Genomic DNA, 25,051 nt, shown 5'->3' on the forward strand with positions numbered 1-25,051 from the left:
ACAAATAAGAGACCTTTTTCTGGCAGTGGAACAGTAAACATACACGGCAATCAGATTCCAATTTTGATTCTTGCAGATGCTGCATACCCATTACTATCATGGCTAATGAAGTCTTTTCCACACAGCGGCAATCTGACAAGACAGGAAGCAGCATTCAATGCCAGGTTGTCCAGGGGAAGAATCTTGGTAGAGCAAGCATTCGGACTGCTTAAAGGTCGATGGAGGATCCACCTCAGACAACAACGAACTCACTTGAACAACCTTTGCTCCGTAGTAGCTGCATGCTGTGTTCTGCACAACTATTGTATTGCCCATGGTGATCATGCAGATGACAACTGGCTAGTACATGATGGTAATGATGGTGGCCGACATCCAGCAGCCGCAGCAGCTCTACCAGCAGTTGCAAGAGGTGGAGGAGTTGCAGTCAAAAGAACTGTAGTCAGGCTGTGCTGAATTATGAATGTTAAGTTAGGGTTACAGGTTAGGGTTAGGAGTTGAGCTATGGAATAAAGTTTTCAAAGATACACCGTACAAATTAACAAGAGATGTGTATAATTTGGTAATGTTTGAATTATATCTCAAATTACAATAAATCATATCATTACTAATAAACCAGAAAATAATCTAACAACTTAGCAAATTATTACTCTCGAAGCACAAAATAATCTCACAACTTGAGTACATGCTAACATTACAATAACATCATCAAACACCTTGAGAATATGTTAACAACACTAAAACTTTTAGATGCCAACGTGTCATGTCTCTTATTTGTCAGTAGATTTCAAGATTTTTACAACTTCAAGAAACAACTTGTCTTGTTTCTCCTGAATCTGCAGCTCATGCTGCAATTGCCTCTCTCGTACTTCTTCATCATATTCCCTTTGCTTAGTCAAGAAATTAGTATACTTCTCATCCATTTTGGACATCATGTACGTTATTTTAGTTGTTGCCAGCAATATGGTATCATCTTGAAAGCTCCTATAACCCCCTTTCTAGCTCTCTTACTAGTCTTTTCTTTTTCGGATGACGGGGATGATGATGAAGTTGGGAAATGAGATTTCAAATGTTGGGTTTCATCTATCACCACACTGCTGGAATTGAATTCAGAATTGGATTCAGTTGGATTCACCTCCTGGGATTAAATGTGGCGGAATCGCTCAATGGCAGGCCTTGCACCAAGTACTTCATCTAAAATGCTGTATCCTAGACAAGAATCTTCAGAGTTGTCTTCTCCAGTTTTTCGGTGTTTGTCTTCTACAGCCTTGTAGCAATTCTCCAGTTGGTGAAGTTTCTCTTTGTACTGCTCTCCAGTACACTGTTAACCGTTTTCCACCATCTTAGCTGTCACTTTCTCCCAAACAGGTTTCTTGCGTCCATCACCTAGTAAACGACTCTGAACATTGTCATCCCTCTAGATCTCTAGCAGAAGGTTAACTTTAGCATCTGACCAATTCGGAGACCGCTTCCGTTTTTGCCCCTTCGTGATTGATGGTGTTACTTGGGAAACAACCTTCTCTATGTTCTGTTGTGACTGATGACTCGATGGTGCTACTTGGGAAATCACCTCCTGTACATTCTGTTGTGGCTGGTGACCTTGCTGCTGAAGGTCAGCACTCTCATTTTGGAACTGTGGCCTAGATGGTGGATTCACTAACAATTGGCCCGGGGGCATATACCAACCCCACTGCTGTTCATTACCGCCATAGAAGGTACCTGCAGCCTCTGTCCATGGACAGCCAGAGCTCCATGCTCTTTCCATGATCAATTGTCATGCTGTTTTTTCACGCATGCGAATGGGACATAATTTATGTACAGCTATGTTCTTGAGAGACAAATGAGAAGCCAGGTTAGCCAACCTCAAACCAATTAAGTATTGTGTTTCATACATCCTGTAGTTAACCTAACCCTAGTGTGAAAATGCTACTTGCTAGTCTGGTTAGTGCTAACCAAGAATATGACACCTACATGCTCTCAGGAGGTCTGCAAAATGGTTGTTATCTATGATTAAGTTTGCTAACCAAGGTCACAAACCCTAGTGTGAAACGCCATTAGGGATGTACCCGAAAGAGCCCGATGGAGACAGGGGCTGGCACATAAACATTGATATCCAAACATCACATGATCAGTAGCTTAGTTAATTAAGGGTACTGTACATGTATGTTTACACTGAACAGGCACGCCCACCAATGGTCAGAATGCGGGGATAAAATGCCAAATGCGGGTAGGCGGGAGAAGGGTCCCAAATGTGGGAGTTTCCCGCTCAATGCGAAAGAGTTGGCAGCTCTGCCTTCTAGTATATTTCAGATTGCTTGTGTATATGTACGTGTCAAACGGACTTGCATTGTCCTCATCACTTGCCCGCCCAATAGCGTTTTAAACTCGGAATAATTTGTATAATGATCATCGAGCAAGGTTAGTTCAAATACTGTACAACAATGAAGACGCCATTTTGACGAACGTCTAATGCACGCTATTTGACCGAATTTAACAGCATACAATGAACTAAACACTCTGAGCATGTGGTTTGCGTGTTAGAAAAGTTTACGCCTAATCAACTGATAGAGGAAATTATTATACATTGTCCTATTAACACCAGACTGAATTTAACAGTCTTTTCAACGCCAGGCTAACTTTAACTAACAACTAATAATCTAACCTGCCCCTGGGGAGACGGGCCAGTGAGCTAGTAGTATACTACAGGTCTTGTGAAAAGGCAAGATCCATGCAGATCTCAGCTAGTGTGAATAAAAGCTAGACTGCAGAACAACTGCAACTGATCTGCATAATGCATCTGATCATCCATCTGTGTGCGTTACATGAAAGAAAGATTTACCAAATGGGGGCGTGCCGTGACTGTACCCCCATCTAGATCCACCACTGATGCACCACCACAACGTATTGGGAGTTGAAACTCTAAAAGCTGTGTTTGTTAGACAATCCGCAAATTATCTAATTGACTCCTAACTACCAACCACCTGGTACAGTATTCAAGCAAGGTGCCACAATAAATGGAAGTTTACGAGTAGTTGTTTGTGATCTGTGATTGCAGTTGTCCAATTAGTGACCAAAAAATAGTCACTGGCCAAAATTATTAATACAAGTATTAAGTCTGACACCTTTACTGTGGTTATGAAAAACGCCAAAAGAAAAATTGAAAAGAAAATACAATACCATTTGTTGTGTTCATTTGGCATGAATCTGATAATATGTTCCTCACTTTTGCAGCCACCACATTCGAAATTCTTGCTATTCCTATACCTGCAGAAGCCAATGTGCTTTCGTTCTAAGTACAAATATGAATACATGAAGCAAACGCATGCAACAACCTTTCCCTAATTTTGCTTAAAAACTCAAATAGCAACAAATGTATCACAAATGATGTGTATAAACCCAAACATATAACGACTGCAGCAAAAAACAGTACATACAGTGTCAATCTTGCCTGCCTGTGTCACTCTTGTTTAGGCCGAGTTTGAACAAAGTGATCCATCGACTGAGTGACACCAAATCTCTGACCAATGGCCAATGTCAGTTGAGCCGGTAGAATGCTAGAAATATCAATAATAGCAAGAATTTACAAGCTACAGATTGCTGTAGATTGCATCTTTCCCGAATACCCTTTCAGCATGTACATCAGATAGACCAGACGAGGCATCACTAGAAGAGGTTCATCTGTAAGAACTGCTTCCGTGATCCTGCTGACAGCATACTCTGGAGTTACAATCGGCAACAATCTCGGAAACCTTCAGTACAACAGCAAACGACATAACTATAAATAATGCCTGATACAAAGACTAAGATTCCAAATGCATTTATCTCTCTCGCAGAACCTAATTGTCAGTCAACATTTACACATTTGTAAACGAGCTAGTACATGTAAAGTCTGGTTCACAATATTGACACCAATGTGGACGTCAACATGGCGTCATAATATTGTGAACAAGGACAAAGTGGCATGGCGTCAATGCGGCATCATGACGCCGGGATAGAGCAAAGTTCTATTTCAGCATAAAAAACCAGAAGTTGTCAGTGTCAAATGTAACCACGTGGGCATTTCTAGCAAATCAGCAAAGCTGTAAGCATCCCGGATCTAGAAATGGAAGAAAACGTCATTGACATCACAAAAGAAACAGCAAGAGATGGATCATCATCGGAATAGTTGTCCATGATTAGACACACGTGCGCGATCTGACTTGCGACTCCAGACCAACCTTGACACACAACTTAGTAACGTCTCAAGATAGTGTGAACAGGATGACGCTGACATCAGCATCACCATGCCGAATTGATGACGACATTGGCACTGATGTCAGCGTCGGCCTCAATATTGTGAACCAGGCATAACCCTAGCAAGAACTAGCTATATAGTGGAGGTACCAGAAGTTGCCCAGAAAACACAAACATACATATACAAGTATAAAACACTTGAAAAAATTAGAAAGATGTACGGTTGCCGTACGAGAAAGAATAGAAACAAGACCATGTAAGGGTGTGCTGTGACATCTTTCGTATACAGACTGGCTGAGCAATACATCATCCCTACATTGCACAATTTTCTAATTCGTAAGGTATAAAACACATATTATAGTGGCTCTAGCTAGAAAATGGTGCAATGTAGGGATGATGTATTGCTCAGTCAGTCTGTATATGAAAGATGTCACAGCACACCCTTACATTAGTCTCGTGTAGCCAGACCCTTTTGCTGCATCATACTTTCGTTGCCCGGTTGTTTTGAAGTCATCGTGTTGCCACTTGTACGATAAACGGACAACTAAAGATAGATGAGCATGGCACTACTCAGTACTTAGTGGTTACTTATCTCTTATCTACACTGGCTGGAATTTCCTTCTCTTTGTCTTCTTGCAAATTGTGTTGTCATGTGAACGATGCAGTCATGTCTCTGCGAATGTGTAACTTCTCTGTGTACTTACACAGCACTCGGAGTGTCGACGACAGCCTAGAAACGTCTTCACACTGGAACGTCCATTGTTTTTCATGGCCATTGACTACACAGTGAGCATGCTCTGCATGTCTCTGGGTCGACCTCTAGCTAGCACGAGATGACAAAACATGAGCATAAGAACACACACAACAGCTCGGCCTGACAGGGCAAACAGACCGACTGATCGAGACTAGTAATTAAGTTATGCCTAGGTCGTCGACGCCCCAAGTGCTGTATACGTACAAATAGCAGTGTTCTCGTCAGTACCGTCAAAATGACGGTTGGGAGAGGGAAGGGACGTTTGGAGTGGGGAAAACAGCATTTGTTGACGGTTGGGACAGAATTGGAAAGCCTTAGCAAACATAGTGTGGGATCACGGATCTAAAAATATAGCGGTCTTGATGGTCCCAAAGTTGCTACAGAACAATACATATTCTCATGTCATCTGGTAATCGTAGGGAGTGCATGGTCTCCTTGTTGGTGTTTGAGGTGAATTCCTGTTGACCTTTCACACAAGAAGTGCTAATGAGTGACTGTGGTTGCAGCAGGTGTTCTACTAATTACTGTTTATCTTCAATCTCATGTCTTGTACTGTACACCTTTACTCTTTTAGGTCAACTCATAATTCCGGTTGTAAGTCAACTTGTCATTGTAATAATCTACTGTATTATCTGTCTGTCTGTTATGTTGCATTTGATTCTAATACAACTAGAGAGCAGATAAAGTAATTTTATGATGTCATTACCAAATATGTCAACATCAAACATTTGATGATGTCATTATATTTAATGACGTCATATTGAGGGTTGGCAAAAAATCCTGGCTAGAACACTGCATAGAAGTTACACATTCGCAGAGACATGACTGTGTTGCTCACATGACAACACAATTCGCAAGGAGACCAAGAGAAGGAAATTCCAGCCAGTGTAGATAAGAGATAAGTAACCACTAAGTACTGAGTACTGCCATGTTAATCCAGTTTAGTTCTCCGTTTAGGAATGCAACAATTTTAAAATGGCCACCTATACAAAAGTATCCAAACACGTGCTATTCAGATTTCTTATAGCTCAGTAAAAAATCTCAGAACCACATAACGCTCAACTGTGAACGGTCCGAATGATAGCCAGACTACTAACGCTGACACTAAATGTCTCAGAAGCCGTATATTGGCAAGTAAAAAACGTGATTTATTCATTCACATTCGCTTTCGTCAGCCAGGCTAGCGCCTCACTCAAAGCAGCTACAATGATGAGAGTCATACCAAACGATTCACTTTTGTCTGAGGAATTGCACTGACCCAACAGCTAGAACTGTGCAAAGTCCACCCAGTATCATGTCAACTGCTGCTATACAAGCTTCCACAACGCCATGTTGTTCCGGTCACGTGCGTACATGATAGCTAGCCTACATGTAATTATATACCTATTATTAGCTGGTGGAAACTACCGTTTGGGACCTTATAATTAGCTGCCATGCCACTTCCATACAGTTGCGTGAACGTTGAAATGTACGACTATGTTCAATGGGGTGCTGTCTGTGGGCGTGTACTGTATGCTTCGACTGTAGAGATGCGTGGAAGTTGTTTATAGTGATGCAATCAATGCTATTCCATACATCCGTCAGCTGATATGTAGCTAATCGAGTGTAAAGATGGGAGTTGTTTATTGATGCAATCAATGTTCTTCCGATACCGCACTCTCTGATGCGACAATTTTAAAATGGCCACCCATACAAAAGTACCCAGATTTCTTTAAAAGTAAAAATAAAGATTTTGAGAAATAATGGGTATGTAGGGATGAGTATGTACTTAATCATGCTCATCTCCTACATCACAATATTTTTACCTAAATTAATTAATTAGAACGCAGCAGTCGTGTGTGACATTCATAGTACTGGATTACAATGTAGGAGATGAGCATGATTAAGTACATACCCCTCCCTACATACCCATCATTTTCTCAAAATGTTTTTTTTTGTGTACAAGCAGCAACACGACGACTTTAAAGCAACCGTGGCAGACCCTATTTTCTGTGCAAGAATGACGCGGGAAAAGGGTCTGGCTACGTGAGACTACCCTTACATGGTCTTGCTTTCTATTCTTTTTCGTACGTCAACCCTACATCTTCATTTTTCAACATGTTTCCTACTTGTTTGGATTCTTTTCAGCATGAGCGTTGATATGCGCAGCAGTAACGATGTATGCAAGCAGATACAGAATAGGCGAGGTGGAAAGTGAGGCTAGAAATCGACACACTCCCCGTGTAGTGCTCGGTATAGGAAACGTGTAGGTTGGATTCGGTGCACATACAATCAGAATGTAGAGAGAAACGCTAGCGGTAGAAGAGTGACTTCAATCAGCACAAAGTCTTCAATTGCTGGAAGCGATCAGGTCGTTGTTTCGATGTCCGGCCATTATTTTGAGCTCTGAAATTAGGATTCGTAAAAAAATTCTAAATTATTTTTGGAGTCTCTAAAAGAAATAGTTTCAAAAAACATTAGGAGCAGTAGGGTATCGCCTTCCCACGTTGGTTCAATCATTTATTGTTCAGCTGACATGTGAGTGAGCATCATAGAGACGTCATGATAGAAATGTGCCCAGTTTTGACTTTAACGTATGAAACTGAAAGAATTATTGCTTAATGCTATAAATTTGGTACTTCTATGACAGAACCTCGGATAATAGAATGCCTGAGTTGGATACTCGAATGCCTGAGTTGGATAATTCAATGCCTAATACAACTGAACGCCGGTATTGGATAATTGAACTTAAAATACTATAGTAGACATAACATTCAAATACAGTCCCTCGTTCACACATTGTACCTTGTCTGAACTCCTTCAAACATTCCTGTGCTGATATAAAATGGACAGACGCATGTTGTCTTTACTCCAGTCTTTCCCTCCACAGTAAGTTCAATTCTTAGAGACTCATCAATGCCAACAGCGGCAAATTTTGAGGCAGAGTAGTCAAGTAAACGATTGACACCAAACAGACCAGCACCTGATGCAATAGTAACTACATGGCCATGATTTCTTTTCACCATTCCAGGCAAAAAAGCTTTCAACGTCTGCACACAAAATTGCAGTAATAATTAATTACATTTTATTAGTAAATACCCAAATGTGTGCCATTGTATTGATATCTATTGTTTTCTGAATTAGGTTATCCGGGCAATCCAGAATATTCTTCCCTGTCGCTATACCGGCGTTATTCACTAGGAACGTCACCTCTCCAACCTCATCGGTCACTCGTTTGGCAACTCTGTAGATATCTTCTCTTTTGCTGCAGTCGCAGTAGTACGCATGAGCCTTAAATCCGTTCCGAGTAATTTCCTCAGCTACTAGGTTGTTTTCTTTCTCATTAATATCCCACAATGCAACAATGGCGTTGCGTTTTGCAAATTCCAAAGCCATCAGACGACCGATTCCGCTGCCAGCACCTGTGATAACCACCACTTCTCCATCCACGTTCTTGTACTTCACCAAGCCGAGCCAAAGACTAACTGTACGGACAACGGCTGTGATTGGTATCCAGAATAGCAGCCAAATGACGAGGAGAACTTCACACAAAGGATTCATTCTAATGATGTAACAAGCATGCGCAGTGAGAGGGTACTGTACAATACAGAGCCTAGCCTCGTACCCATGCCCTCTTGCGCGCCCGGAGAAGAGGGCCTGGTACACGTTGTATTCGCATGCGCGCATAAATTAGAAGGAACCGTGGTAATGCAAGCACGCATGCGGAACCGACGTTGTTTAGAATCTCGAGCCGATAATGTCGCGCGCAGTGAGACCCAATTTGGCAAATGGTGGATGAAGGCAGAGCTTCTAGTTTTGATATGGTGTTGCACTACGCTCTAGGCAAGCTTAGGCTGTGTAATGTAGAGCTGAAGGAGCAGCAGCGTGTTGTCGTAGAGCACATCTACAACGGAAACGACGTCTGCAGCTGGCTTCCTACAGGATACGGTAAATCGCTGTGCTATCAACATACACCGTATAGGGTTGACTGCAAGCTAGAGAAATGTGGTGAAGAAGATTGTGGATATGTCGTCATTGTCGCGATCGTGTCTCCTATAGTATTGCTGATGATAGAACAAGTCAAAGATTACGCGAACGCGGAGTTTCACTTGACCTTGGGTCTAGATCTAGGGCTTCATCACTACTGAATACGGAAGCTGTTTCACTGTCGATTGCGCGCGACATTATCGGCTCGAGATTCTAAACAACGTCGGTTCCGCATGCGTGCATATATTACCACGATTTCCTTCTAATTTATGCGCGCATGCGAATACAACGTGTACCAGGCCCTCTTCTCCGGGCGCGAAAGAGGGCCTGGGTACGAGGCTATACAGAGCCTAGCCTCGTACCCAGGCCCTCTTGCGCGCCTGGATAAGAGGGCGCGCAAGAGGGCCTGGGTACGAGGCTATACCGTCTCTCAGAGCCATATATATATGGCTCTGCCGTCTCTCAGAGCCCTCTATAGAGGGCTCTGCCGTCTCTACTAGTAGATTCATTTGTTCGCGAACGATGGCGATGTTCAGGACGTGCTAGATGAGGAAGAGCTTTGTAAAAATGTTCTCAGTTTAGCACATGAGCTAACTAAACAACCCGGGTACTAAGAACGAGTTTGTTACGTCATAAACAATTTGCTCATTTGCTTCCAAACAAAGACAAACTGTAATTTCTAGCAACTTGACAATGAATGTAATGTTAAGTTCTCTCAGTAGTAGAAAGCGTATCAAAGGAACCTTCTAGATTGGACGTTTGTGGTCTACTGCCTGACAAACGCACTTCGATTTCTTTAGTTAAAGACGAACAAAATTATTTAGCTATAGCTCTAACTTTAGGAACACAAGTATTGCTATATGTTGGTAGTTCAAAGTAATCATGAAAGGAACTGCTGGTATCATTTTACACCATTCACATATTTTGTCTGTCACGTGAGTAGGGTGGATTTATAATTTGTAAGAGTCCATACCTAGACTGTACATTTCGACTGTCTTGATCACGATTGCAAAACGACGACTACTTATACCAGGCCTTTAGACGTAATCTAAACTACTAGGAAGTTTGCATGTTTACTTCCATGACAGCTAGGGTTTCAACAAATACGTATCGTCTAGCTAGGACTCGGCGTTTCAGTAGACGGTCTGAAAACTCCGTTGGACGTGTTACTCAAGAACGCGAGGCGCCTACGGATACCGTACAACTAGTTATTGTTATATGATCTAGAACCATTACATCAGTCGCGATCGCTAAGCAAACTACCATACGCTGTGTAGACCCGACTCACCCCGGCGACCAGTAGGGACGATCGCTTTCAATGACGTCATAAGACATGCGCACTGTGGTTATTCAGGCGTTACCCTACGGAATGGCGTTCTTCGGTCATGGTGGCGGCTCACGTGGTGTCGGCGGCGGTCAGAAGAATCTCGTAGAGTTCAGAGCTGGAAAGCTCAATCTCAAAGGCCGCATGCTTTACGCCGACAAACGTAAGGGTTTGGTGTACGTACAGCGACGCTCCGAGGAGGGACTGATGCATTTTTGCTGGAAAGACCGCACAACCGGAGTCTTGGAAGACGTAAGATCGAAATTATGTGGTTGTGTTTTGTGTGCGTGTACGGTAGTGACGGGGTTTCTAGTTGGCTGTTACTGGTGTCAGTGGGCGTATAGTCCTATATACGGGCCTAGTCTCGCGTAGCCAGACTCCTTTCCACCGCGTCATACTTCTGGGCGAAAATGGGTGTGGTGAACAGCCTTTGATGTCGCTGTATGCCATCTAAAGACCGGATTTGGTTTCTAAATGCTTCACTAAAGACCAGATTTGGATGCAGAGCAATCCTATCTCAATTAGCTTCTCTTGTTTCGTAGAGAACAACTCAAAGACTACAGCTAGAGTCGTTGCTGTTTGTGAAATCTGCATGGTTTCTCGTAATCTAGTGCAGACAATGCATCTTCCAACATCTAGAAGTCAATCCGAGACGTCTCAGTTTAGCTCACTGACGCTCGTGCAAATAGCATGCTTACCTGATCGCTCGCTTGTTTCTCGAAAGCGAGCATCTTCTTCTTTTTGGGTGCAGCTGAGTTGTGGAGATTAGCACTGGTTGCTGATGCCGTAGTTTGTTTGATTTAGTTACGGCATCAGACTTCAATTTGGTCCTCTTGCTGTCAAGTCAATAGCTTTCAAACATGTCTAGATCCATCTCAAGGCAGTCTTTCTCGAAGTAAAGGTTGCGTATGCCAGTGTACTCTGTTGCGCTTTCCCAGCTGTCTCTTGTAAGGTGGATTTGGGTTATCCACATTTTGTGCAAGTTGTCGATTTTTGGGGAATCGAAACACACTGACTCCAGATGTATTTATACTGCTGCAACCTACTGCCGCACACTGATGCCCAATATCTCGTGTACATGGATGATAGAAGGCGCCCCTCTAATGATGTCAGCACCTTACCGCCCTTCCCCTGAAGTACATGAGCGGAAGCAACTTACAATGGCTCCTATTCTCTCGTAGTGTTTTTGAAGAATCTAAATTTTATTTTTGTCCGTTGGAGCGTTTCTCAAAGACGGCGAGTATGATTTCGACCGAATTTGGCTCACGCATGCCGAATTCATTCCGGTCGAAAGTGAGACTGCGGTCGTCTTCCTGACTTCTCCCACGACGATGCCATTTCACACCGATTGCACTCGCTTCCGCTCACGCGTGAATATCTCCGGAATGGCGCATCGTATCTCCGTTGAATTTAGACTGCCCGTTCCCGATGTCGGACGGTACGCGCCGAGCATGTCGTTTATTGCGGGCAATGCCGGGAAACGGAAGATATTTTTGCTGATATCCGGGTCTTGAAAAAATACGCCTACAGTCGTTTGCCACTCTACGACCATTGAAGAGCTGCCGTGTTTGATGCACCTGTTCCCCAAAATGCCAGCAACGTCTTCGAAGAGACGACGTTCAGCGGGACTGTCGAAATGACGAGAGTCGGTACGAGTCGTGACTTTATTAGATACAGGGAACGGATTATCCAGGTGAGTACTGCATGTGACTTCCAGTTCTGCTCTCATGGATTCGTCTAACTGCACGTGACTTCATTTTGGACAGCGCAATATCCAGGGGATTATCCGGGTAAGTATTGCACGGGACATCGGACGGTATCTCCACCGAATTTAAACGGCCCCTTCCTGACATCGGACGGTATGCACTCTCTGCAGTGGAGAGAAGTGACCATGTCTCTAGAGGATGGTTCACGCTGCCCATAATTACATTATCAAATAAATATCCGGGAGTGCTATACGATTCGTCTAACTGCACGTGACTTTATTTCATTCAACGAGACAGCGCAATATCTGGGAGTGCTATACGATTGCAAGTGTATACGAGACATTTTATTCACTGCAATCGTTCATGGCCAACATCACCTATGATACCATCAAACGCATTTTTAGATACTTTCTGCTATAATCTCTACCTATAAATGCAACCTGTCTCTCCTCCACTTCCGTGTTGTATTGGCTCTATGACAAACGTGTGTGTCAACTGCGGCGCTATGAAGTGGAAAGGAGAAGCACCTGGCATGTGTTGTCCTCCGGGCGAAGCCGGGCATTGGAGCTTGTTGGGTATATATATCACATATCACCAAGAATGTATTAATTGGGTAGCACGTGCACGTAACCTACATTCGTAATTGTAGACACATTATAGATGCGAAAATTACAATACATACACAGTTGAAAAGCCTGTTAATTGCGCTTTCGAATGATACAATTCTCGTAGCTATTGATGATTGTTTTGCTACGTTCTTGTCTACTTTCTGTCTACAGTACACCCTTCATCATTTAGAAAATCCGCTTTCTGGTGCGTCAAATCGTCATCTGGAGAGCTACTAAACATATAGAATGTTAGAAAACAGTTTGAATGATTGTGCTAGATCGCTTTCTCTAACCAAAACATAGGGGTACATAGCCATAGCAACAGAGAACATGCAATTGCTATGGGCATAACTCAAATTCTCACCAACAGCTAACGGTCAAACTTGCAAAACAGTTACTGAAACGCTTACTAAAAGATATCGCGAAAAACGAAACGTTTAGACATCCAAATAATATACTGACAGCGCGGTGCGTCATCGCTGTCTTCACAAACAGAATATCTCACTCGTTCTCCGTCACATCGGCCTCAAATGATGCGTCCGAAGCGAAACACACGTAAGAAACGTCTGCATGGGTTGTTTGGCTCCAAGGTCTTGGCGAAATCTCTTCGAAAAATAACGAACAGCCAGAGCGCCATGCACCGTCTCGGCAAAAGTTGTGATGAAGCCACATGCACCGCTAAAACCTGGCCGGTATGCATAAACACGCCCAAAGGATGTGTCTAACAGCTAAAAATATTTTGATTCGCTACCGAAGCACAGGAAGATGGCTATTCAACTTCAAAGTCACATGGGTGGAAATGAGACATGGTGTGATGTCATTACAACAAGCGATATCTGGCGATTGTGATCACGTAGACAGCTCAAAGTAGGCTCATTCGAAAGAGAATTTGTTAGCGATTCGTTTAATCTATAATTTGTCAATAGAAAATAAGGCTCCATCTAGGGAAAACGGAAATGCAAATCCGGGTACTAAACGGAGGCGGAGTAAAGGCAATTATAATTACCACGTGATCGAACTTGACAAAACGTAGTCTAGTTCTCGCTATTGACCGGTACCGGAAGGGTTAATTCAGTTGATAAAATAAATTGAGTTTTGCACTGCAGTGGCCCTTTAAGTTTTTGTGCTTCATTAACCATAGGCGTAGCGACGGTTATAGTAGTCGTCTTACTGGAAATGGCGACCGACTCCACAGAAATATCGACTCGACGACTTGATGGATACGACCATGTAAACAACTTTGGAATGTATAGCGTGTAATCTCAACATATGGTAGTCATGCAGGAAGTTACAATTTTGGTTACTGATCATGGCTTTTGAGTGTACCTTCAGGGTCATGGCGAACAGAGAGTAAGTGAACAGAGAGTAAAGCTGGATTTACAATATGCAAACGCATGCGAGACACGACATATCCAAATAGAACCGAGTTCTATTTGAACATTGAACTGGAAGCTGAGCACGTTTCGTCAGAAGTATCACATAGGGTGTATTCATCTCGGCTATTCCGACGATTCCGAGATAGGGGAATAAGCGGAATATTTGTTTGATTGGTATTCCGGAATTAGTATTCCAAGCAAACTACTCTGGCAGCAGAATACTCGGTTTAGCGGTATACTGGAAGTGTCAGAATGGCCGGAATAATTGTTCGGTTGGCAAAACCACATTGCAATGTCTGCACAGTAGATTCATCGGCAAGATTATGGTGCGTTTCTTCCAAGGCGGATGGTATGGGGATACGTTCGAAGCTGGTCTACAGCCAGCGGCTTTTCAACCTGGGTATTTCTTTAAGTAGCTTGTGAATCACCAATCAGAGGAAGATACTCCTAGGAGGATTTACACCATTCACACCCCATGCATTCAGGAATACGTTGTGAACACGTCCGCTTGGGAATAGATACCCCGTCCTTATTCCAACCATTCTGGAATGGTCAAAATAGCCCAAACGAATACACCTCTAGATTTCGACCAATCACAGCCAACTAAAAATGCAGGTGTGGCTTCTATGAGCGATGATTACCGATTTCAGTGCTGTTCTCGGCGTTGAATGGTCTATAGATTGTGTAGGGAGCTGTCTTTGCTTGTGGATGATCATCTGTAAGGTGTACAAAGACCCACGTGCTAGGGAAAACACATGGAAATGGATTTTGAGCAAGCTGAGGGTTCTGGCAAAGTTCTGCCATTAGAAATTGAAGCGCAAGTGGTCAGTTCATGAATTCAAGTAGCGACACGTACGGCGCCCTAAATCATTGTGAATGGTACGACGCTTGTGACGCGACATGTGTCACTCCCATCCAGCAAGACAGCACTGTGCGACGCTCAAGTGTTGGCATATTGTAAATCGAGCTTAAGTGAACCTGCGACAAAGCGCTGCACCGAAGTGATTTACCGTTTGATGATAAGATCTAGACTGCCTGTCCTTTCTCAGCCACCTGTATAAACAAGTGTTGGGATGCTTGGGTCTAGTGACAAGCACATGGTGTTAATTTGTGCATGCTTGCCAGTACATGTGTAGCAACTGTCTGGTGCTGTTGGGATTGGGGTACATACCTGTGCCTCGTTGTTGAGGCTAAAATTAATCGTTGGGTTTTCTAGGAACGCACACACATAGAACGGTTTATGCTTTGCAGTGCGTTCAGAAGCACATTACTAATTCTAAGCTATGTGTTTACTTGATGGTGCTTTTTGTATCTCGTCGGTTGTTGTGTGTGAAGATAATATTCCTATTTTTGCCAAAGTATCCGGAACTGTAAAGGCAGTGTCCAGGATAAGTCTTCATACATCGTCGGACTGCTTGGCCGGACATAACTAAATTTAATTGGACATTGGTCCCCATCAATTGTTACACACAGCATTTAGAAACAGTATTACATGTACCAATACTTGACCTGCTGTTTCCCTGAGGTGACAAGAATACTGACATCTGAGTTTGTAACTTTGAAGGTTTTCAAGGATGAGTAGCTACAGCACTCTTCTTTCTTTGTTCAGTGTTGTGAGGCTGAGTTGTGGAAGTAGACAATTTGACACACTCCGTCCTTTTTTGGCTTCACATCCATCACTGTAGCTGAATTAGGTACACAAGGGACAAGACAGTTTGGACTGGGAAATTCGCAGTCTAGTCTACTTCTGGTGCAAGACCAGAGAATTAGGACTTGTCTTCCTCCACTTGGTCTTTCCCTAGGTGCGTATATGGTTTGCAGGTATTCGAGAGAGAGGCTGAGACTAAGTTTAAACTGTGTCAGATACACTGAATAGACGTCTCTGCCTAGCACACTGGCCAAGGCTGCCATTTTTGACATTTCAGCACTGAATAGACGTCTCTGCCTAGCACACTGGCCAAGGCTGCCATTTTTGACATTTCAGCATAGATGCCATTTTTCTCACTGACTTTTGATGCAGACTGAATTGCGTTGAGGTACGTGTTGTGCGTTGGCAGGTTGGCAGCTATGCCATCTGAAAAGGTGCAGCACAAAGTGTCTGTGAGAGAAGACAGTGCAATCTAAATGACTTGTTCACGAGGAGTTGCGTCTTCTCTCGCACTAGAAATAGAAGTCGGCATAATGTTCTAGATTGTCTCGCAACTCCTTCATGACAAATGTGCGTATGTGTGTGTGACTATCATTTTTTCATCACCCGTGGCCACAAGACTAGCAGAGCGATAGAAACAGTTGCTGTCACCAGGAACAGACAAGGGAACGAAACCATGTGGCGCATCGGTAAGGTAGAGCTCCATTCCGACGTCATCACCAACGTACCAAGATAGGTCCAACTGTGGGAAACTGAAAGCAGCCATCTCAGACACCAAGGAAACTGACAACGATGCACTAATTGTTTAGTTTAGGTGTTAATTTATTGAAGCAATTATGACAGACAGTACTGCACTGCTGTAGTTGGATATGCTATTGCAAAACATAGGCGTCAATAGTGAAAGAATAGGCTTTACTTGTCTGGACAGCATGTCTGCATAATTTTCTTTTAGGCTGGACAAATACTGATATTGGACAGACATTGTCCGATGTCCGGCCGTTATTCTGGACACTGAAAGGGGTCAATTTCTCGGTGCCTAGGGTTCAGCACTGTAGTGCTCCCTTCATTTGTATTAAAACTCTGTCAGTTGAATGTGGTTGGTAGTTGGTATAATAACTTACAATTATTAATTATTTGTGTCGAATGCCTAATGGCCACTACTAAGTAGTTAAGTCTTTTGCTTTATTTCATTTTGTAATTGTTTTTGAAGTGCTTGAATCAGTTGAATCTTTGTAGGATTTGTTTCTATTTCCTGAAGATGCAGAGTTTAAACGCCTTCCTCAGTGTACAACTGGTCGAGCATACATCTTGAAGTTTAAGACGTCTAACCGGCGTCTTTTCTTCTGGATGCAAGAGCCGAAAGCGGACAAAGACGACGAGTTCTGCCACAAGGTCAATGAAGCGTTGAATAATCCAGATGCTGCAGTGGCTGCTGCTATGGCCGAAGAAGGTGGTGGAGGAATGAGAGGATTGCCATCCAATTTGGCTAGTGCACTAGCTGGACAGTTAGGTGAGAGATCGATCTGTTGTGTTGAGCTGGGTTTACTACAGTATATGTTTCGCTCACCTCACAACGCAGTGCGGCAAACTGCTGATTGCTCTGTTCTGGCGAGCGAACATGTTTCCACACTGCAGTCTCTGTTTACAAATAATGTTTTGGCTGCAGTGTCTTGTGTTCTTTTGTCTGGCTCTCAAAGCATAGAAATTACCCATATAAAGATACTACTTGTGCTTGTGATCTTGAATTTCTCTTTGTTGCTGCCTCTTTGGTGCAAAAAAATGTGCAACAGGCGTTACTGGGTACGCTCTATATTTCAGAGGAGGGGGAGCAGGGAACTTACAACAATTTGGTCTGTGAATTGCATCTGCACGATGCAGAGCACCTTTTACAGGAATGCTTTAGTACAAGCATTTTAAAGCTATTAGGCTGTTACCTGTTCACTGCAATACATTACTTCAAGCAAAGGATATGCTGGATAAGCATCACCAACTTATTTTATGCCTTGGATTGGTCAAACTTTAGCGTTATGGTTTGCCACTCAGAGAAAAGTTTTTTATCTCCTTAGGCGTGCACACTGGCATTTGAGGCTTGTTGTTTGTGCCATGCAGCAATTTGTTTACTATTTGCCGTTGTGGTTTGTTTCTGATAAGCAGCATGCCGCTTGTTGCCGCGTAGCTGAATCGCACATATTGTGAACCAGGCTTTAGGCTCCTGTATTACTAACGGATTACTTGCATTGGTCAAACATTTGGCTGGTTTTGCACTGTTGTAGTTGTGTTGTGTTGTTTGAATTGGTCTACATGCTTATGATTGCTACAGGTAACAGCAATCTTGCGAACCTCGTAGGCAACATGGATCAGCAGCAGCTGCTTCAATTGCTTGGTGGTGGCGCTGGTGGATACGCAGATCTTGCCACTCTTGCCGGTCTCACTGGCTCTCCTCCATCGTCTGCACCATCGTCGGCCGGTGGAAGATCACGAGAGAGCGCGACACCAGCAACAGGACAACCAAGTGCAATCACATCAGCAGCTTCTCTGCAAACACCAGCAGTAAGTGTGATGTTAAACTGCATAGCATTTAGAAAGAAACTTGAAGTGTTTAGTGTGGTAGTTTTGTTGGACCATCATCATGCACACATTGTATGTGTAATTATTGAAATAGACAGTTATTAAAATGCTCTTTAAGTATTTTTGTTTTTTAAATTTAAAGTTAAAATTGTAATTTTCAAAATTGTACTTTCTATTTTTGATTTCTAAGTTGTTTTTTATTATAATATTTGATTTTAACTTTTAATTAACTTTTATGCATGTTGGTGCTGCACCCCATGATCCATGCATTTTGAAAGTTTACTGAATCTGTATTCTGTGTTGTTATATGCTTTACACATCGAACTATTGGTCTATGAGCATGTCTATTAGAAAATCTTTGGGCAGGGCCTTTGATACTTACAAGTATTGAAACAGGGCGTAGTTTGATGTTGCGAATCAAGTGCTGTAACACAATTTGGACTGTTCTCATAAAAAGCTCTCATGAACATGATAGTCTGTGATTGGCTGCCAGTCTTTTATCAGTGGTTGCTACATATAGCCAAACATGTATACTGCTTTGAGATTGGACCATTATTACCCAAGTGGAAACGTGTCATGTTCCAAACTGCCACATACATAGACATGCAGTCCGGAAATGCTTGCTCCCTCTTTGAGTATACTCTGTGCATTGTGACATGGATTTACAATGTCTCATAACTCGCAGTTCATTGTTGAAATTAGTATTTATATCTTATTTATTATATTTAGTTAATTTATTTATTTGGTATAGACCATGGCATCTCATGTGCAGCCAAATGCTTTGTCTCGACACGCTATGATGGCATCAGCAGACTCATCTAGCTTCTCTTCCTCACAGTCTCAACCTGCCAGAGTTCAACTGAGTGATCTACAGAAGGCTTTGCAAAGTGTTTCAGGTATGTTTGCAATTGCAAGCATGTACAATGCCATTCACAACCTTTGAATGTATTTAATTGTAGGTGCTTCCGCTGAGAAGGAAACACAACTGGGTAATTTGAATGAGTCGTATTAATTTTGTATTTGTTTGTGATCTTTTTGTGTTGTGTCTTTTGGTTTTGGTAGAGATGTCTCACGTGTTGTCTTCGGAGGCGGCAAGACAGCTTCTATCCCATCCGGTTGTGAGGCAACGTTTACAGCCTTTCATGCCCGAGGGATTAGGGCAAGATGAAGAAAGCATGACTGAAGTTGTGAATTCTCCACAATTTCAACAAGTAGGAATCTTGTTTCGTACTTGGTACCATTTGGTGTGTGATTTTGTTTTGTTGAAGGCTCTTCGCATGTTTGGTACTGCACTACAGACGGGGCAACTTGGACCCGTTGTGGGTCAGTTTAACATTTCTGAATCTGCTAGAATGGCAGCGGTAGAAGGAGGTGAGGTATTAGTTACAATTTGTTGTGTAGTGCAGGGGAGTGAGGTTGCAAATGTTTTCAGGTGTGTGTGTGTGTGTGTGTGTGTGTGTGTGTGTGTGTGTGTGTGTGTGTGTGTGTGTGTGTGTGTGTGTGTGTGTGTGTGTGTGTGTGTGTGTGTGTGTGTGTGTGTGTGTGTGTGTGTGTCTATCTTTGCCACATTCATAGAGTCTTGGTACCGTTAAACAATCAGAGATGTAGATGGCTATGCAGCACTGAAAAGAGAAGACAGAAATGGAAAAACACGAACAGGAAGTTTTGCTGAGTGACCGAACACCCACAATCATCCCTCTAGTCTTTGAATATTTTGGTCGTTGGGGTGAGTTGGCAGAATTGTTTCTGCAAGAACTGGCGAAGAGGCAAAAGCTACTGGAGATACAAAAACAGCAGTAGAATTTCTCACTGATTGGAGACGACACCTTTCTGTTCTGTTACAGACATGTACAGCCAAGTGACCTTACAAAGTAGCTTACCTCTCACGTGTTCAAGTAGAGATAGGGATATTCAGTTTTAATTCATTAGGTCTGAATGGATTTGTTTACTTTTGAAGATTTACTGTAGTATTTTGCGTACAATTATCGGAATCTGGCATTTATCCAATTCAGGCATTCAATTATCAGGTTCGGGCATTCAATTATCCGATTTAGGGATTCTGTTATCCGATTTAGGCATTCTATTATCCGAGGTTCTGTCACAGAAGTACCAAATTTATATAACTTATAGCAATAATTATTTCAGTCTGATACGTAAAGTCAAAACTGCACACATTTCTTTCATGACGTCTTACTATGATGCTCACTCACGTTTCAGCTAAACAATAAATGATTGATTCAATCAAGGGGGGAAGGCAATAATTAGTGAAATTTCAAACTCTTTGATTAGCTAAACACCGGCCAACGATGCATGATGAACTGTTGCATGGTATCAGGCAGGATTCGCGGCTTACAAAGTTTGTGGATTACACCACACGCAAACTGATTGACAGAGCAAGGTTTTGTAGAGGGAAACATTTTGTTTGCTTTCTCTGGCAGCTCCCTCAGGGACGGCAGGAAGTTGTCACATGTACAGGCATGTATGTAGTAGACATATGCCTGCGCTTCCGTATACGTCGCCATGTTGCTGTGTTTGTGCATTTAAACATACAACACCACATCAGAAACATCGGCGGCATGCTCTTCTTGTATACTACCTCATGTGCCAAAGTCACGTGCAACCACTAATGCCACTAATGTGGTTGTAATACTACTCTCTACAGCGTTAGAATGGCGTTACACTAACATGATTAGGACTGGTGTGAACACGCTCCTAGTTAAGTAAACCTCCGCGGAAACTTCGGACACCAAGGTTAGTGCAAATCCAAGTACCATACAATGCACACTAAAAATTCACGCTAACTTTAACTACAAATTATTGCATCTAGACAGCTGATGAATGATGATATTTGAGCAGCTGCCCAACCGCAGATTACGTAAGTTATTTAGTTTTCATTGTGCATTGCACAGCCGTAAGGAACGGATAATTGAATGCCCAATTTGGATAATTGATTGCCTGAATCGGATAATTGAATGCCAAGTTCTATAGTTGTGTCTATAGTTGTGTCTCTTCTGTCTGTCTTTCTGTGTGTCTATCTTTCTGTTCGTCTGTCTGTCTGACTGTCAATGGTAGTATATATTTCAAACACAATCACTATTACACGCAAAGATAAAGTAGCTAGTTACCAGCAAACTTTGAAAGAGAGTTTAATAAGCCCTATAGGGCCGCTGTACTTATTAATCTAATGTATACAACTGAGTTACAGAGCCACCTATGCCATTATAATGACTGGAAGCAGGAATTAAAATCTTCTTAGTGATAGTGTTAGTGTTGTACCGCTACAATGTTGTTGAAAAGCGGTTCCGTCAAAAGTGTATGAAATTCTTTGCAGTTGTTCTTGCCTAAACCGTGTGATGCCGTCTGTGACAGTTCTTGCAAATATTTGTTGGCTTCTTTGCCCCAACGACCAAAGTGCTTCATGACAAGGAAAACAAACATCAATGATGGTACTCCAGGAAGTTTGAGTTGACTGTATTGTATTGTTTTTCTCTCCTCTTTTCTTGCAGGAGCTGCCCCATCTTTCTCTGCAGCTTGATTTAAAATATCTGATGCCCAGGGATGTGAACGAGCCTCATCTAATTCCACATTAGCGCCTGACCTGATATCGAACACAGCAATGTCTGGTCGGTTATAGTGTTGCTGTACCTATATCTAGGTTCTTGCTTGTGATGTATCTGAAGCTGTCTTAATGCATACCCAGTGTTTGTCAAATTGCTACGCCTATTGCCCCTGGGCTACCATGTGCCCATGTGTTGCCCAGGAAAATGTTAGGTTGCCCGTCGTAAACGTGCAGAAGCTGCTTAATAAAGAATACGCCCAGAACTTTTTAGTATTAAGAATTTTATGTTTAATTGTATCAATAATTATATAAATATGTTGCTGCCTTTAATTTTAAAGAGTCACTGACATGCAAAAATCAAGAATTATTTTAAATTTCTATATGGTAGTTCTAAAGATGTACATACCAGGAAAAATAATTTTAGATTGTAAAAGCAAAGTTTCTATAAAAAAATTTGCCGTAATGTGCTTCCGGTTTTGTAGATTTAAGCAGTAGATTTGGGGCGTGTACATATAACACAAAAGTGAGAACAGATGTTGTGTTAGCGCAAAGGAAATAGGTAACGCACAAGACTCAAGCATGTGCTAGGGGTAGAAAGGTCAGACAATGTGTGACAGCTGGGTGCTATAATGCTGTGAAAGGTGTGAGGCTCGTTTGGTTTCCGAAGACCCCCCTGAAGAAAGACAAAAGTGGGTGAAACAAGTCAGACAAACAAGAGATCGCTGGGAAGCCCCAAGTGATCAATCTGTTTTGTTGTGTAGTTGTGAATTCGCAGCAGACTGTTTTGAAGATGAGCCAGGATTGTTCGAGAAATTTAGTTTAGGCTACCGGGCGCCGAAATTGAGACGAATGCCGTGCATACTGATTGAGACAGTGCGAAGGCTAGGCAGTTGGAAACACCAAGAAAGATGAGATTGGTATACGAAAAACGTGAAAGAAAGAGAGTAGGTTGTATTTAGACTTTAGAGAAGTGTACACATAGTGATGAATTAAATTGATTAAAACTGAGCCACTGAACAATTTCTATGGTGGCACACAATCTGCTGACAATTGAAAAGCATGACAGCCAGCTTACGCCATCTTGCTGATTGATGGTAAGAAGTATATCTGTATCTCCTGTGCAACACAGAAATCCATTGTAGAAGTCAGCATAATGTGTTAGTAGAATTGTTTCTCATGAATTGGAGGAGGTTCAGTTTCATGCAATGCCATAGTCCCGCTGTATGCAGTCTGCAGAACCCACACATTTAGGCAAACGCCAGAGAATTCTGGGTGCTCAGTGATGCTATTTGTCATTATGGTAACTTCAAGTAGTTCCTGGCAACACCCACAGATGCAGCTGATTGATTGATTGAAAAAGCAATCATTGATATAAATTAAATTTAGTGTCTCTCCTCACATGCTTATTACTGTATTCCGCACATTTAGCTGTGTGCTGGTTTCAGCCAGGAATTACCAGGGAGCCGGTGTACCCTGGAGCCGGTATACCCTGGGGTATACCGGCATGCCAGAGAAAGAGAGGTGATTTGACCAACCTCCCTATAGACTGGACCGGACCCATCTATGCTGCATCCGTTCTTAGATATTGATTGAACTAACATAAAAACACTAGACGTATACTTTTTCATCTAGATACTAGATATAGTATATAATCAACCCTGTAATGTATGGTTTTCTCTGTCTTCATCCTCCTCTTCTTCATCGTCTTCCTCTGTTCCTTATCTTGTCAGCCCTGTGTGTTCTTCTGCTTGTTCAAACCTAATCCTCTGCACTGACAAGACACTCCACATTCCCTGGCAACTGTCATTTTGTTTTATCCGAGCTCGTCGTACTTGTGTAGTACTGCTAGCTTTTTGATTGAGTATGATCTTCTGCCACACTGTGAAGATCTATTCTTGATGCCTCTGCTTGTTTGACTTTTCTCTTTTCTAGCTGGGCTTCGGTGGAAGCTGCATTCTCTAGGTCAATGAATCGAATTATGGCATGTGTGCAGTAGAATTACCACGCATGTGTAGTTGCTCCCTCGCCATTACCTGCACTTCTTCGTGCTACACCAGCATGCCGGTATCGTTACCAGAGTCTGACAAGCAAGTTTCTGCAGCATGCAGCTATGTACGGAAATGCGGTATTAGTACAAATGAACATGCATCTAGAGGCAAAATTCAATTCAATGTTTTGTGTGTCGTTGTTTGATGTTACAAAGTTCGTCTATCAGTATACAATTTTATGGTCAATTTTTGCTGTCTACTGCACTATGTAGATGTTGCTGGGTTTCTGCGCAGCTTGCAAGATTCGACTGTCTCTATGGACGAAGCGAATGCTGGAGATCACATGGAGATCGAGGATCCGTCATTGGACGATAACGTTGAATGATTATGCTATTAGGTTAGTGATGCCAAACACTAGTAGTCTGTAGTTCCTACGGTTGCAAGGATATGGAAATCGGGGCAGTGGGAGTCGTCTAGTGTAGTTGCATGCCTTTGGAGAGTGTAGGTAACTGGTATCTGTGAGTTGTTGTTCCATTGCTGGTTTGTCGAGTTGCAGTCTGTGCGACCGACTGTTTGTGTGTATCGAAATTATGGCATTGTTGCCTGTATGGACAGTTTAGACAATTCTAAAGTCTTACAAGTCATATTTTTGTGGTAGTATTGGGTTTATGTATTATAATCGGTCGTCTAGTGATGCATTGTTCTGCCATGATGCAGGTAGTTCCTCTCATTGTAGGGTATTGCCGACTTCACTATCTTGTTTGATGCTGTAGCTCATGTGGTTGTCTGTATTAGTAAGTTTCTTTGTGGCAAGGAACTTACTCTAACGAGAAGGGAATGTCAACAGAAACTGCAGAGAAACAGCATCACTGCAGCGTGTGGTTAAAGGCACTGTTGCCAATGTGATTGAGTGACCTCGACGCAGACAAGATATTGGTACTACTAAATATTGATGAGTCATGACTATACATTAGATTGTCGGGATGTAGTGGTGTAGCAGTTGGATGGGATAATTGTTACAAGTTGTTTGGAATTGCGTAACTTTGCTGGGCATTGCTGCACTCTCGCTATGTGCTAGCTGTGACACTAAAGAATAGGCCTTCCTTTGCTTTCTGCGGTCCTTCCACACGAGGATAGCAATAGGATTGTATCACATGACATTGTCTCCTCACGTGACAAACAAGGTTGTGTTGCCTGATGTATTTTGAGATTGGTGGTTGGTCGATTCTTATTCCTCTGCATATGGTGAGCTCACTTAGAAACAATGACAGCTATGTGGTGAAGTCTCCTGCTGTAAACAGAAACACACCTGATCCCTTTTTGA

At 42.5% G+C, this 25,051-nt stretch overlaps 2 protein-coding genes across 5 annotated transcripts; one reads left to right on the forward strand and one right to left on the reverse strand.

The window, feature by feature from the left end:
- Positions 1-3,066: 3,066 nt before the first annotated feature.
- On the reverse strand, positions 3,067-8,539 carry LOC134195388 (epidermal retinol dehydrogenase 2-like). Its single transcript, XM_062664408.1, has 4 exons — positions 8,063-8,539; positions 7,769-8,013; positions 3,621-3,746; positions 3,067-3,551 (listed from the first exon to the last, which is right to left on the reverse strand). Exons 1-4 carry the CDS (start codon positions 8,522-8,524, stop codon positions 3,455-3,457), a joined length of 930 nt encoding a protein of 309 aa, XP_062520392.1. The 5' UTR covers positions 8,525-8,539; the 3' UTR covers positions 3,067-3,454.
- A 1,766-nt stretch (positions 8,540-10,305) lies between these two features.
- Positions 10,306-24,417, forward strand: LOC134195485 (proteasomal ubiquitin receptor ADRM1-like). Of its 4 annotated transcripts, XR_009972378.1 has the most exons (10): positions 10,306-10,526; positions 16,849-17,122; positions 17,933-18,162; positions 18,932-19,076; positions 19,140-19,169; positions 19,243-19,391; positions 19,449-19,551; positions 21,512-21,626; positions 21,687-21,803; positions 24,000-24,417. XR_009972378.1 is itself a non-coding variant. In XM_062664505.1 (8 exons), the coding sequence occupies exons 1-8, from the start codon at positions 10,320-10,322 to the stop codon at positions 24,110-24,112; spliced, it is 1,251 nt and encodes a 416-aa protein (XP_062520489.1). In that variant the 5' UTR covers positions 10,306-10,319; the 3' UTR covers positions 24,113-24,417. The 4 variants fall into 4 exon arrangements, 2 of the variants coding, with proteins under 2 accessions (XP_062520489.1, XP_062520490.1); XR_009972377.1 differs by having other exon boundaries at positions 21,512-21,803; XM_062664505.1 differs by lacking the exons at positions 21,512-21,626; positions 21,687-21,803.
- The last annotated feature ends 634 nt before the right edge of the window (positions 24,418-25,051 follow it).

The sequence above is a fragment of the Corticium candelabrum genome, chromosome 20, assembly GCF_963422355.1.
Source record: "Corticium candelabrum chromosome 20, ooCorCand1.1, whole genome shotgun sequence".
In the NCBI taxonomy this organism is placed as follows: Eukaryota; Metazoa; Porifera; class Homoscleromorpha; order Homosclerophorida; family Plakinidae; genus Corticium; species Corticium candelabrum.